Source organism: Gossypium hirsutum, chromosome D11 (assembly GCF_007990345.1).
Source record: "Gossypium hirsutum isolate 1008001.06 chromosome D11, Gossypium_hirsutum_v2.1, whole genome shotgun sequence".
Classification (NCBI taxonomy): domain Eukaryota; kingdom Viridiplantae; phylum Streptophyta; class Magnoliopsida; order Malvales; family Malvaceae; genus Gossypium; species Gossypium hirsutum.
Genome location: NC_053447.1, coordinates 12,138,001 through 12,154,002, shown reverse-complemented (window position 1 = coordinate 12,154,002; position 16,002 = coordinate 12,138,001). Strand labels below are relative to the sequence as shown.

The following is a 16,002-nucleotide window of genomic DNA, read 5'->3' as shown; positions in this document are numbered from 1 at the left end:
CGAACACGTGTGCAAACACTTGTTTGAATAGTCATTGCATGAACATTTGACTGAACATCTGTTTAAACATCAAATTGTACATAGAGCAAACTGAGTTTCTTACACGTGTTTACAAAAAAAATTTGAAGTTAGAAGAATTTGTCAAGTCGAGGTAAATATATGCATTTGCAGTAGATATAAAATCTCATACAAGCAAAGTCTTTATAAATTTGATTTTTTTCCCTTTACCTAACAAATTGAGCATTAGTTTTACTGAGAAATGTTCGACCTTTTTAGAGAGAAGTCTACAAAGTGTTGTTCATTTGGAGTTGACGGACCCGAACATGTTCGATATTGTCTCCATGAAAGTTTTGTCTCCTGACTTTGCTGAGAGCTTAGATTTTTGAAAACGTGACAATAACGAATTCACAAAGCAGGATTACCTCACCCATCAAGGAAATCTCATATTTGTATTTAGTTGGATTTGAACCCATACTCATTATTAGGAACTATACTACTACTTGGGCTAACCCGAGTGGTAGCATTCTCACCCAATTGTGCCCTATAAACTAGAAGGCAACGGGTATGAGTATAGCCATGTGCAACACAAATTTTTTTGTCTTATCAGGCACCTAATGAGTGCTCTTGCTATGTGAGCCGACCACTGATGTCTCTTCAAGCATTCGACAGAGTTAAGAGACAAAGACAATATCGACCGTCGAGGAGTTTATTGGCTCTTGATAGACTACACTTCACAGAATTCTCCCAATAAAATTAGCCTCTCCTTAACAAAAAAAAATGTGTATTTTTTGTTGAGAGATTTTCAAGTACTCTTTATTGATAAATTATCGGATCTTCAATGTATCTGATATTGTCTCTGGTGGGGATTTCATCTTCTTACTTTGTCAAGAACCGGAATCCTGAAAGGATGGCAAGTCACAAAGTAAGAGTGTGTTACCTAAGTGGCAGCATATTCTCCTAATAATAGAGGTGGTTGCAAATCTCACCAAGCGTAAAGATGAAATTTTCTTGCAGGGTGAGAAATTCTCACCTCCCGCTTCTAATCATGTAAGCTATTAATAGTGTGGAGACAAAATTTCTTGAACAATATTAATTCATTGAAAGGTCCATTAATGTTGAACAAACAACACTTAAATTTCTTTTAACGAAATCGGCCTTCCCTCAAACAATTTTCTTTCTGGTTTATGTAATTCTACGATCCGACCAATATTTTACTAATTGTATGTTGAAGAATATTGAACTCAACAGCTAAACGAGAAAAGTTACAAGTGTATTTATATACAGTATGCTACTGCTATCAGCTAACTAACTAATCTTTCTAACCTCTTAACTATATTCAACAACTAACTGTATTTAGCAACAGATTAACTAACATTACTCCATTGCGTTTTGATCTTTAGGTTTTCTTAAAGAAAAATTGTGAAATGATGGTCGTCTTGCATGTAAATAATTTTTTTTCTCATTTTGCTAAAATTAAATTTGTATATTATACCTGTAGTCACAAAACTAACGATACCGAAACATCTTAGCTTCCATCACTTGTGGCTGCAGAGATAAACCAGTAGAAAATGCTTTTGAGTGATACAAGAAAGAGAAGCTTTTTGGAACAAAAATTAACTAAAAATCTATTTACAAAATTCAAGCAACATGTCAACTTATAAACTTTTTCTTTTCTAACTCATGTTAACCACCCTACCAGACAATCCCTTCTTCATCTAAGGGTAAAAAAAGACCCTCTCTCCTAATTGAAAATGTGATTGCATGATCTGAGTTTCTAAACTACACAATACCCACAGCACTAGGAGCATCTAAATCTTGCAGTGTAGTTGAGAAGTGGGTACAAGAGTGAACTGCAATGGAAGTCAGTCATGCCAACAAAGGAGTAACACAGTACATCTCCATATAATATAAAGCCGTCCCCTCTGTTCTCTAATTTGCTTTGAACACCTTTGCCATGATCGACCTTTCATACTCCTCATTGGTAAGAAGCACCTCACTGATACTACTTCTTGAGTGTTATGTGCAAGTAATGTAAGATTTTCTTTTGAGTTTGAAAGGCTGTGGAAGAATTTGAAGCCCCTTTTATAATAAGGAAAGCAGTTAAAGATATGAACATGTGGTGGGTAAGAAACGATTCCCCCCCCCCCAAAAGCTTGGGTCATCTCGTGCATTATGTCCCACTGTTTTTAAGGGAGGAGATAAGGTGGGAGTTATTTAGCTTGTCTGCTTTCCAAACTCAAAATGATTTGTCATCATTTTCATGGAGGGTCATCTATGTCTCCCGTGCATGCTTGTATACACCATCAATCCTATTCATGCTTTACCTTAACTTATCTTTACCTTTAGTGATGCACTTAACTGTTACCAATCATAGCACTGCGCACCAGGTCTGGTTTTTCTTTTCTTTTCAAAATGAATTAAGTCTCATTCCGCATTTAGTTTTTCTTTTCTTTTAAATTATACCAAGACCACCAAGACAGACTAAACAAATAAATAAATAAACACAAGGATAATCAGGTGACTAAGTCCAAATAAATATTATATAGAAGCCATAGTTTAAAACATGCAATTTATTTCAGCTTATATTTAAATCTCGATGAAGTTGGACCTAAAAATTGATGAATGGTCCAACTATAAACCTGCTATTCTCCGGTGTCACGTGTGCAATGTCATCGCTAAAGCCAAGCGATAAATAGTGGTCGTCGTCAATCAGACATGCGGGCCAACTCTGATTGCCGGCTTTAACGAACCAGTTGAAAGTAGGTTTTACATGCGCCTCATGTTTATTAAATTTAGTGTTCTGCTTTGTCCTGGTGGCCATAGCCGGTCATTTTCGCTCCTCTCTGAGTCACTCTTTAACCTCAGCAGCAGCCTCACACACCCTCCTCCCATGTCACCCATAGAGTGAACTTGTAGGTCAGAGTAAGCCTGAGTGTTAAAAGCAAGTGGATAGAACCATGCCACGTTTGTTCTTGGGAATGGAGATGACCGATGAGACCATATGCGGGTCCAGCTGCTCACGTAAGAGAGTGTCCCTTCTGTAGTAATTGTTTGGGGTAACAGATTTGAAAGAAAAAGGGGTACTGTTTAAACTTAAGGATATAGAAAAAAAATAAGAAGACACTGACAAATATGCAAATTATTGCTGAATTCCATTGGGATGCAATGCAAACTATGCCCAAGGTGGACTAGTGGTGGATGACGACGACATGCACACATAAGAAAGCCAAAAAAGAAGTCAAAAATGGTTGGAAGTATGAAAACGTTCGCAAACTTAATACAACTCATTGAAAAAAATCCAAACTGTCGGGGAGGTTTTGTTGCATTGTTTATTGTTAGTATGGGGATTCATAGGCAATCAAAAACAAATTATAAAGGATTCATACATAGTCAATAAAAAATTATAAACACTTACCAAATAGTCGAAAGAAATGACTATACAAAACATTTGAACTAAATTCATATCTTAAAATAATCAAAACTTTATCTAAATATTAACCGGTTGCTATTCTTAATAATTTTTTTCTTTTTTGTCTAGAACAGTTCTCAATTGGTGCTATTACCCATGGCGCAGTAAACAGATGTAAAGCAAAATGCATGGGGTACACGGTCAAACTAGGCTTGCAAAAGATATAAAAGCTCCAAATCCAAGATTTTTAATAACCGAGACAACATGACAGTTGGGACACCCGATAAGGGTGCCCTAAGAGAAAATTGTTGCCATGCAGTAACACCCTCACGCCTTTTACAAAAAGGGTATGTAGTCATGCATGGCCAAGTACATAATAAGAGCATACCCATTAATTCTTCAGAAATGACCAAATTGCCCACCCTACTGAATTAGCCACTGCTCTATAATCTCAAATCATCAAACCAATAAATCATAACTAATCCTCGAAAAGAAAAATATTATTCCCTATCAAGCGCATCACCACAAACTATATCATAAAATCAATGTTGGCATAATTCAAACAAGTTATTATGATCCTATTTTATTTATAGTTAAAATATAAAAAATCCTAATTTTTAGGTTAGAACTTAAACTCTTTCCTACACATACATATAAAAAACAGTGTTCAGTTCAACAACAAGAAGCATACAACTAGATTCATCCACTGACACTCTGCCTGCCTCCCACTGTACTAATAAAATAGCACTGTTTACAGCCAAGTATAGGGAAAAAAAGTTTTAAAGGGAATGGCCCGATTAAAAAATTGCTAAAGGTCTTTAAATGGGGCGTTGATGGGAATAAATTATGCAAAAAGAAACAAAAATAAAATAAAATTTTGATACATGATGATAGCCTAACTCTCCCAATCGTACTGTCCTGACCGGTGGTAGATTTTACATATTTACAAAACCAGTATCAGCAATGCCGACACGCTCATCTTCGGCTCAACTCATCCTATTATCTGTTCATTGCATGCAAAAACTCTCAACTGTTTTCAACATGCCGCAGAACCCATGCCAAAAGAAAGGGGGGAGGGGGTATACCTATTCATAACAAGAAAACCAGTGAAAAAGAGAACTTTTGAGTGACATAATAAAACTATCACTAAAATATAACATACCAATTAAAGCAGCTAATTAGTATTCGGTCATCTTGGCTGCCAAATGCAAGGAGCTGAAACACATAAAAGAGATTTCAACTATCAGGTCCCATGTAAAACTAACTAATCGCAGGGTATCTAGCAACAGCAAGTATGCAAATGCAAAATGATACACACACCAACATACATTTATATATTTACATGTATAAGCTCTGTCTCTAGCTTTTAAACCACAATCTCACAGGAGAAATGCAAACCTCTTGATCCAATGGGAACCATACCTTCTGCACGTGGTCTGCCGGGAAAAAAGTTCCGGTGATCCATTGGAGGGGGGCAGAAGCCCCATCCTTCATTTGGAAACCTTGTTGGCTCACACTGGGGCCCACCATAAGAACCATGGCCATGGCCATATGATGAATTCGCATTATCAGCATACCAGGGTCCTGTTAGGAGAAAATAAAAAAAAAACATATATAATCAGGTGTAATTAGACAGAACAAGGCATGATATCAGTAGACCAGAACAAAACATGATTCAAGAAACTTACCAGAGAATGGTGGTGGAGGATACCTCCAGCTCTCTCTAAGATCATTTGGGGCCAGTTTCATTCTCTCATGGCTGTTATAATAATTTGCACCATCAAAGTTCAGTGAAGAGTATCTGTCAGTGTATGGAGGAGGTGCATCCCTCATCAAATTCACATGTGGCCCTGAATTAACATATGCAAACTGATTTGTTGGTGCAGGATGAAGAGGTTGCGGAGGGTAGGGATTGTGAAAGCTAGGGCCATCAGGTTGTTGGATATTATTAACTGGAGGCACTGGGCAACTGTTGAAAGCAGTATTACAATCCGAAACCTGCATAACAGGAGGATTTCTAGGATCAGGCCCATTATATGGGACTGTATTGCTGCACACTGTTGAATTGATTCTGGGTGCAACTGATGGTGGAACCATAGATCTCAAATCATCTTGCCTGTTCTGCAAATATAATAAGAACACAACCACATGAATAATCCAATTCACTATTACCTTATCATCATTGTCATAACAATAATAAGAAACCAGTGCAAGGAACACAAACAAGGACCTACTTGTATACTTGTATGAACAATTGAATCAACATTGTTTGTGTAGGGACCAGAAATAGGACGAGGGATGGGTGGAGGAAGAGGAGGCGGTGGAGGGGGGGGTGGAGGTGGAGGTGGAGGTGGTGATGATGGCGGTGGTGGTGATGATGGACGCACATCCTGAGGTAAAGGTGGGGCAAATGGCAGCGGAAAATGCTGATCACAATGCTCTTGCAAAGTTTGTGCAGTATTGATTGCAGCAGCGCCACTAGTTGAACTCATTTCAATCTCAGGAGCAACATCCTCCATCTCAAGTTCACCATCAACATCCTCCAAAATATGTCTGCGCTTTTCACTTGCAGGGTTTGCCTCTTGTTCTTCAGGAACTCCAGAATAGTGCTCTGGAGTGACAGCTTCAAAACTTTCTCCATCGGAATCACTACCCTCATCCTCCTCAGTGAGCATTCGAGGCATACAAAATCCAGGGAGCTGAAAACTTGAGTTACTGAGGCAAGAAAAAACAAGCCTCAGGAACAAATATCTTTAAACAAAAAGTAACCATAAGTTAATGTGATCCTGAAATATAGACCTGCCATACTCATCAACAAGCATACCCTCCATGTCTCTAATAGGATCATCCAATGCTCTCTCTGTTCTAGCTGAACGACGAGAAAAGACACCACCAGAAGATGAAACACTAAGTGAATCAAGTTCTCGTATATGGTGCCGAACAACAGATTCTGGAAGGATTCTTCTTTCCAACCAAAGTCTCAAAACCTATATCAAAGAAAAAGGGTGAGAAACCAACAATCCAAATAAAATATAAAGAAAAAGAATACATCAAAGCAACCTACCTTTAAGCACTGCCGACGATTTTCCTGTGCATTAGGTCCAGGGGGTGCTGCTGCATTGAGTAGACGAGGGAGTGCCGCTTGAATAGCTGAAGGGTAGATATCACCAACATCACCTGGATGCCAAATTTGGTAAGCGCATAGCCATGACTTACAGACCAAACACCTAACATGCTGCTAAATTATAAAAATACAAATAATACCTTTTAAACCCCGGGAGCACTGAGTAATGGAATCCACAAGAAAGAACAAATCCACCCTTCTGTGTAAGCTTGACTCTCTCTCCAAATTTCGAGCAATAATTTCCACAACCTAGGTTAAAAGGAAGACACCAATGCATTTCAAATAAAAAACAAGAACTGTTTTTTACAACAGTATATCATTTGTACATACTTTTAGCAAACACGCTCTCTTAGTATTCAGCATATACACTATTAGTCTAAGAAGAAATCCTAAAAGGGGAATGAATAAATAATGTTCATGCCAAAGTTTATCTATGACGAAATTGAATTTAAGGTGCTAATAAGTAAAAATGCCTCTGATAACTTAAACAGTCTACAAAAAGCCTTTATCTACCTTAGCAGAAACACCAAATTTGGCACAATCAATCGCTATACGCGTTGCACGAGCAATGCTCTCCTTTGTCCTCGTTAAGATCACAAGCATATTTTCAAAAGACAACAGAACAGCTTGTGCTTCAGTGTAATTACTGCATTTACTGACAGATTTTGGTCTTTCAAAGGTCACAGAATCAGCTTTACCTTCATCATCAACGTTTGGAACACATAAAGCTTTGTTGGGACACAAGTGAACATTTGGACTACAATACCCATTGCTTGGAGCAATACTAGCACTCTCCGAGGTAGAAACATGACAAAGAGAGGCATTTGGAGAGACCCTAGCCGGAGAATCTACTCCATCAGCTGAACATGGACTTAACTGGACAACTGCAACATCCTTGTCTGAGTTGTCATCATGATTAAAACTAGAAGTTGTCTTCTGCCTCAATTCTGGTTGAAACTCTTCCTCAACCCCACACCTACATAAATAAGAGAAAATTCAGCAAATCAATAGCAGATAAGCGCTAAAGACACACGCAGAAAAAACAAAAAGAAAACTGAGAAAATAAAGCTAAACACCTTAGTGAACTAAATTCTTACCAGATTTACATTAATATTAGCATCAGGATTATTTATTTTGCTTAGAATAAGCTGTTGTCAAACTCCAAATTCTGCAAACTAATAGCAGAACACTCTCATGATTGTAGGATCAAATTAGGCTGTTAATGTGAAATTTCATGGCATACTTTCAGAACAAAAAATTCTCTATTATTTTACTTTCTCAATATAGTTCACATAATAACTGTGATAAAGCAAGGTAAATATGCTTACATGCTGTTGACTAAGCTGCTGTCATTAATTTGGGACTTCAGTGGCTCACTTTTGGAGTCATCCTGAGGTGAAACTTTACAAGTTTTCCCAGTCACTGTAACAGGATCAAAACTCATCTCAGCATGTTCTGAAGTATTAAACCGTTCATCAAGATTTTCAGCCCTGGAATTGCTCAAGCCAGCAGGTTCAGCATCCAAATCATCATTTGAAGGGAACTTCTCATATAAAGAACCACAGTTAGATCTGAAACTAGCTTGGCATTCCTCAGGATTAGGGGATGAATGTTCTAAACATTCGCTCTTATGAGTATTACAACTAACATGGTTCATAGGCTCCACAAAGACATCCTCGTGTAATTCATGCTTTTGATTCTTAGGACTCTTCACAGATTGACAGCAAACAAGTGGTTCCACAGAAGATTTGACAAACTTATCTGAAGGTATTGAATTTGAAACGAAAAAGATGCCAGAATCACTATGAGCAATCAAATCCCTGCTGTGTTGCTCCAACACACTAGCTTCTTTGTCCTCAACAGTTACATGAGAACTCATTAGAGAATCATGACTTTCACCATCTAATATTTTCATGGTTGTAGAAAGTTCAGCAATTGCCTGATTTTCATCAGCAGCATTAGCTGACATAGCTTCCAAAGCACGATGGAGGCGTTTGGATGGAGGCAAGGCAGCTTCACCACCTGCCAAACACCCCAACTGATTTCTCAAAACTTTCGAAGATTCCAGCCCACTCCCTCGAATTTCAGTGTCACCCTTTGAAGGTGATACATTAACCAAAGCACCCTTCAACAACAAAGAGTCTCTCTCAGTAGCAGAATCATTGTGACTGCTTGATGGACTCATCTGCTGCAATAAATGGACAGTGCCTTCATTAATAGGCTTTTCTTCCATTGGTGAAGAATTAACGATCTCATCAGCAGCTAACAGTTTACCCAAGCGAACCCTTGCTCTTTTCGACAAGGGTAGGTGCTCATCTCCATCATCTTTGGAATATCTGTCATTTATATTTTCACAAGTATTCTGCAAATTTTGTCTAGTATTACTGATTCCTAAATCCAGATCTGCTTCTGCAAGAGGCTCAGCAGAATCAATGTTCACCCTCTTTCTAAATGATTTCCTTTTTCTCTTAATGACAACAGCCTTTATTTGGAAATCAAGCCCTTTGCTCAACTCAGGATCTCCCTCCAAACACTCAACAACAGTCTCAGAGTCTTCAGGCTTACAACTACAATCCATAGAGCTACCCTCATTGAAACTACCAGCATCAGAATCAACAGTAGCAATGTCAGACCCATTGTCATCAATTCTACCATTCAGCATTAACACAGATAAGTCCGCATCATCACTCTCAGATGCATCTGTAGACTTCTTGACTTGTTTATTCTTCCTTTGGGACCCATTCTGGATCACATTTGTTGATACATCAGAGACACTCCTAACATCATTAGACGACATCATAAAGTTCTGGAATCTAGAGGATTCCACCCTTGTTGAGCTTCTACCCCTTCGAACTGGTGATGCCTTCTGCTGTCCAATAGATTTTTGAGATCGTACACTTCCAGATCTTTTTCTTGAAGAGTATGTGGTCAAAACAGGTTCTTCTTTAACCAGAAATGTATCTGAAGGTTGTTCTGAGACAGATTCTTTTTCATGCAGAGCATCTATTCTTGCATCAGCTTGAGCAATCTCAGTTGCCTCGCAAGTGTCAGTCAGATCCTTTGACACAGATGAGTCCCCTGAGTTCCCACAATTTGCCTGAGTAACTCCATCAGCAGAATTATAGTTATCAACTTGATCCTGCTTCTTTGAGTTCTCATAACTGTCAATAATTTCCTGGACTGCGCGAACAAAATCGGCACCCTTTCCCTGACGTTTGGTCAAAAGAGATTGTTTCTTCTCTTCTGTAAATGCTTCAACGTCAGCAGGATTACAGAATGCTCTGCATGAAAGATACCCATAAGTGAACTAACAGAATGCAAAATAAGCTAAGTTGAATTATGTTTGGAGAGGAAAAGAACAGACATAGTTACAACCACCAACAGACAATCATCCACATAAAAAAAATGTAAAAGATGTTTACAGTAATTTTATATCGTAACTATCAGAACTTCCTATTAAAATTATAGGTTCTACTATAATTCCATGAATCTAATCGCAAGGGCAGCCCACACACAGTTATCTAGATAAGAAATTAGGACAACATTCTCATCATACATACAGGTGCTGCTACACATTAAAAGGAAGCATTTGTCTCCTTCCCCTGACCATTTTCATTTATTTAACAGGTTATACAGAACATCCACATCAAGAATTACACTGATGAAATATCATTAGTTCGAAGAAAATTACAGCACAGCTGATTGATATACCAATAAACTTCAAGACCCAAGTTATCAAATAACTCCTTAAATCTTTGCTGGCCTTCAGAGATTCTGAATTTGAAGACTAAATCTTCCTATATATCAGCATCATCAAATAACTATTCAGATTTTCCAAAATCTAAAAAAAAAATACCAGGAATGTTTCCAGCTTTCCTAACATGTCTCTATTATGTACAAAAAGGTCACGGGAAGAAATGTCACAACCACATACAGGAAAGATAAATTACAATGATAGCATCCAACTAAGCATGCATCATGCCTTTACTTGTGAGTCTCCAAAAAGTCCATTTCAGAACATAACTCTCTACACCTTGAAAATCATCTATCAGTTCTCTGAATGAGAACTGTAAACCTATTATCAGGTTAACTACTATAAGATAAAAGTGGAAGGATAAAAGACAATCCAAATAAAGTATAGAGCAGGCATAAGTTAACAACAAAGAAAATATCTAATCTACAATCTGAAAAAGATTGCTCATGTCACGGCAAGGATACCAAGGCCTTAATAAGACTCAATTTTAATATCATCCAATGAATGTACAACAGCTTTCAACAACCCAATCCATGAATCAATAATTGAACATTACAATAAGGAGTTTCAACTTTATGTCTAGATGCAGCAATGCTCCAGTGAACAGTATTTGACATTACTTAAAAGAATACCAACAAGTGAAAGGTTTACCCAACCAACATAACACAACATAATATAAAACAGAAATTTGAAATTGCATCCATTGCAAGAATAAAAGAAGCCGCCAACGGAATGAGGTAACTGATTAATGCAAGAGAAAGCAAAGGAAACAGTTGAAGCAACAGTGGACAGTGAGGAAGTTGCTTTTCCATTCTTGGGATGATTTAAAGAGATTTATTCGATAGCTGTTTGGGAGCACCTCTTGATAATGAGGTTTTCAAGAAGCAACAACACTGTATTATGGAAAAAACTCACTAGTCATACTGTTAATTAATTAAAAATTAAGGTAATTTAATCGATAAAATGTAATATAATAAACAAATGTTAAGTTTCCTCAACTAATAACAATAGACAAACTCACTTATAATAAATTAATTAATTAATATTGTTAAATGCTAATTGAGGGAATATATATGGAAAAAAACTGGAGAGTTTAATTCATTAGTACTTATTATTTATTTGTCTTGGTTTTAATAAAAATGGATCAAAGTCATTAAGAATGAGGGTAAATTTGTCAAAAATCTTACGTCATCAAAGTAATATAAGATTGGTATTAAGATTACCCCTTATATTATTGAATCTTGGCACTGTTGGTAATAATATTACCAGCTCAAGGTAATGTTGAACCAAACATAGTTATATGATTACAAAATACAAGATGACCACCGGTAACATACATTTCATGATCCAAACGACCCCTAAGAGAGATGACCTTTTTTATTCACCTCATCAAGATTCAACATTTGACAAATTCAAGTTTCCAGTTTGATTAGTTTCTTACACAAATTTATCTTTGGAATAATACAAACAAATCACCACTTAGTAGACCAAATTCCACCATACAATCATCCTACTATTGAGCTTTGTTTTCTTTATGTTATATCAATGCCATGCTTCCAAGCTAATGATCTATCCAGAAATGTTTCTAAGTTTCTTATATCACAATTAGCTGCCATATCCTCGCCATGCTTTCATGTACTTTGGCGTCTACTTAGTACAGTGAAAAAAATGGAAGGGTCGATAGAGGTGGGTAGAAGAATGGAAAGAAATAAATTTTGAATATACTTCGTAGGAGAGAGAAGTGAAAGGAAATAAAATAGGAATTCAGCTTGATGCATAAAAACAAATCATTCCAAATCCAAAAAATAAGAGAAAAATCATAGAAATGCTAGTCAGCCAGTCAGGTGTACACATTTACAAGATTACTCATTATTATTTCAATATATCTTTTTAAATTAAAAAAAGGGTGAACAACATCTCTCATTTTTTTTAACTCTACCTAACAATGGCTAGGAAGAAATTACATTTTTCTTTTCACTTTTCCATCTTTGCTAGCATGCTATGGAAAGTATCTTGTTTCTCTTCACAGTTCTCTCCCATTTTTCTATCCACTCAACAAACAAAGCCTTAATTTGTAATGCCATGGACTGCCTTAAATTATCAGTACTAATGAATAAATTGTTTTGCAAGCAAAGAAATGGTGAAAAACTGCAATGCCAAATTCCACACCTTCTAGACACTATAATATCTGCTTAGATCACAACCTTAACATAATAATTTATATGAGAATTAAATATGCAGAAACAATAAAATATTAAAATAGCCAACAACATAAGAGGAGAGGATAGTTCAAATTCTCAAAATATATAGTGCATAAAAAAAATTAACATGCACCAACCCAGTCAAAACCCCAAGACAAATTAATCCCTACCAGGTTTATAGACTTAATGATTTAACAAATATCATTAAAAAAATTCTGTTTTTTGGGGTAATGAAGAGCTTCCGGTAAGGACTTCTTTATGATGAAAAGAAAACAAAGCATGAGATGTGAAGAATATATAAGCTCCCATAACTGCAAATCTTTTAAAGTGTGCCATCAACAACAAGTCTAGACATCTTCCTGTCCTAAACTACAAATTAATGCACAAAAAGAGTCCCATTTAAAATGTTCTAATTTTGCATTCAAGAACCCATATCTGGCGGCATAAATAAGCACACATTACTAGATCATAAACATTCAATTTAAAGATGCATATGATTCAAAATATGGGCAACGAAGAGAGGAAATTAATTCATTCATCTCCAAATGGGTAGCCTTTCCTTGGTGACAATAAAACATCGCCACCAGTGATATGGGTTAGGTGGTTAGCTTTCTGGGGAAAAAATATTACTAAACAATGAATTCTTCATCATATAAATATACTGAAGAAAAGGAAATTAAAATAATAACGGTGATAATACACTATAGATGAAAAGATAATCTAAACAATAATAGCTAAATAGTGGGAGTGCGGAACTGTTTCACCAACAATCGTAATTATGACAATTGGAGTGTTGTCCAAGACGCAAGGAGCATTCTAGACTCTAGAACCGTTATATTGCCTCAGGCACAAAGCGCAGAAAAAGTGCTAGCCTCAGTGAAGTTAAGTGCAATACATATATGTGTGAGATTTTGCAAGTCTGTGTATAAATTATAAAGCTTAAGATATATAGTAAACTCTAAAATGTGGTCCAGTTTATCCACAAAACATGCAATTTCTGTGATTGGTCAATATGCATGATTTCCTTACAGTCAGTGTTTGTAGTCGAATGCTCAAATATTGAGAAGTATAGAGTTTAAGATTATCTTTCTTACTAGTAACGGTATTTCAAATGAAAACAGTGAAAAATAGAAAAAAAATTAAAGAGAAATTTAATCAGACTGGCTTTTTATATTTTTTATTATTTCTATACAATAAAATGGGTCAGGCCAGACCAGCCCAAGGTTGAAAAATATAAACTCAATCCTGGCACATGAACACCTCTAGTTGTCAATATAGTTCAATAAATCATCTAGAAATAGAATGCCAAATGCTTCTACACTTCAAGGGCGTCCTAAACCCAAATTATCTCACCATTGTGATGATAAAAACATATAGATCAATAAATCTAGACAATATGCAACAAGTACAGATCCAATCTAAATCATATTTGCTGGGGAGTACTAAAATAACACAAGCCCATAAAACAATTTTACAATATTACATTCATGTCAACAAGAAAAACCAAAAACTGAGAAAGTAAAGTTTCAACTTGTCATGACTTAAAAACAAGTTTCATAGAATAACAAAATGGGGCAAAATAGAGGTAGGAAAAACAAATCAAAAGGATAAATTGCACAAAATAAAAAATTCGAATGCACACTTACATTTGCTGCGTTCCAAAAAAGTAAACCATAACTTTCTTCCAATTAGATGAATAACCCCACTTCTCAGGCTCACTTACCTGCCACAAGCAATCAAAAACATAAGCCTAAAGGAGCGTTCGGTTCCCCAAATGCTACATTACACCCTGTAATCTCACATTCTGAAATAAGATTACGCTGTTTTGATTTTCAATATTCCAGCCACCCCGTAATCTCACATTCACAAATAATATCAAGATGCCCAAATTCAGGATGTAATCTCCACTCATTCCTGAGGTTACAAGCGTAAGCTTAATTTTGGACCAATTTCCCTTGGTTTTTTTTGTTTTAATCAATTTTGTCCCTTTTTTTTCCAAATAAAAGCTAGATATGAATCAAAACTAATTTCTAACATTTCTAATTTAGATATGAAAAAAATAGTACTGAGAAATCAAAAGTAAAGAAGTTAGATATGAAAAATAATAATAATAATAATAAATCTTACAGGACAAAAGATAAGTCTGTCGCCTCTCTAAGCAATTTCTAGCAGAACTGAGATACCAAGGATTCATTTTCCCTAAAATCTATTTTACAAATAAAACTAGCGAAAAGATTTCTAATTTAATTTTCTAAGATATGCATTCAAGTGTGTAATTAACAAACACTTCAATCCCCTTTGGATTCGCGAAAATCAATTTCAGAACATAGTTAAATATTAATCAGTAAAACAAAAAAGAAACCCGCCAAAGAATTCCTCCTGACTAATGCACTATTAACACATAAACATACACTAAATAGAAGAATTGATCATGCCACTTAATCATCAAAAGAAAAAAACATTAAAACTCACATGCAACCACAAACCTAAGGCAATAACATATTTCCAGCATAACAGAGATTTAAAACAGGAGAAAATAGAAGATAGTGATACAAGTCTTCGCATACCGTAGCAGGCCAAGCAGGGAAACCTTTGACTTTAGCGAGGACAAGATCGCCGACTTTCCATTGGCGGCGAGCGGCAGCCGCAGCAGCCGCCTTACTGGCGCCTTTCCTTCGGCTGGGCGCCATCAGAGTATATATTAAACAATTATCCCAAACTCAAAAGCACAGAAAAATCGCCCTAAAGGCATAATACTTTGGCACTCTCTAACGTTCCGGAGCAGCAATTTTGCACAAATTATGAAGGCGTTTGAAACGCCCACCTCGATTCAAAAGTGAGTGAGCAACTCAAGTCTCTTACTCTGTTAAAAGAAGAAAAACCCTAATTTTTTGGGGTTTGATAGAGTTTTTTACTTTTTTTTTTCTTTTTTTTGGTTTCGAAATAGAAAGATAATCACTGAAGAGAATATGCGCAAGGCAAAAAGATAATTGAAAATGGAGCGGTGGGGGATTGCTAAAGTACACGGGCGGGGTGTAGGATAAGTACAGTAAGAAAGAATAAGGTCAAATTTTGCTATTAGTCCCTGTACTCTGCATAAGTTGTGGACTTAGTCACCATAATTTGCTCAATTTTAGTCTTTGTACTTTTCAAATTGGTTAATTTTGGTCCCTTCACTTTTCCAATTTTAAAATTTTATTCCTAACCAAATGACAGTAGTTAAACTTGTTTGATTAAATTTTGCTATTAGTCTTGCAGTAAGCATAAAATTGTAGGTTCAATTTATGTTCTCCAATTGGATCATTTAGTAGTAATATTTCTTGAATTTTGAAATTTTAGTTTTAATGCAAGCTATAGTTGTTAAATCCATTAACTAATTTTTTTTTAGTTATATGTTGAAATAATAACTTAACATGGCATTATAAATGCGATAATAAGTTTGATGTGTCAAATTTTAAAAATAGTAGAACTTAATGAATTTAATAGGTACTACTTAATGAGGACTAAGATTTTA

The 16,002-nt window shown here is 36.0% G+C and overlaps 1 protein-coding gene across 2 annotated transcripts; it reads right to left on the bottom strand.

The window, feature by feature from the left end:
* Positions 1-1,598: 1,598 nt before the first annotated feature.
* LOC107912417 (protein HUA2-LIKE 3) lies at positions 1,599-15,467 on the bottom strand. 2 transcript variants are annotated; one of them, XM_016840597.2, is made up of 12 exons: positions 15,056-15,467; positions 14,135-14,211; positions 7,862-9,814; positions 7,047-7,509; positions 6,674-6,782; positions 6,474-6,586; positions 6,209-6,396; positions 5,644-6,124; positions 5,098-5,530; positions 4,832-4,993; positions 4,572-4,624; positions 1,599-4,494 (listed from the first exon to the last, which is right to left on the bottom strand). In XM_016840597.2, exons 1-11 carry the CDS (start codon positions 15,176-15,178, stop codon positions 4,599-4,601), a joined length of 4,128 nt encoding a protein of 1,375 aa, XP_016696086.1. In that variant the 5' UTR covers positions 15,179-15,467; the 3' UTR covers positions 1,599-4,494; positions 4,572-4,598. The 2 variants fall into 2 exon arrangements, with proteins under 2 accessions (XP_016696086.1, XP_040962010.1); XM_041106076.1 differs by lacking the exon at positions 1,599-4,494 and having other exon boundaries at positions 4,577-4,624; positions 4,738-4,993.
* Between the last annotated feature and the right edge of the window lie 535 nt (positions 15,468-16,002).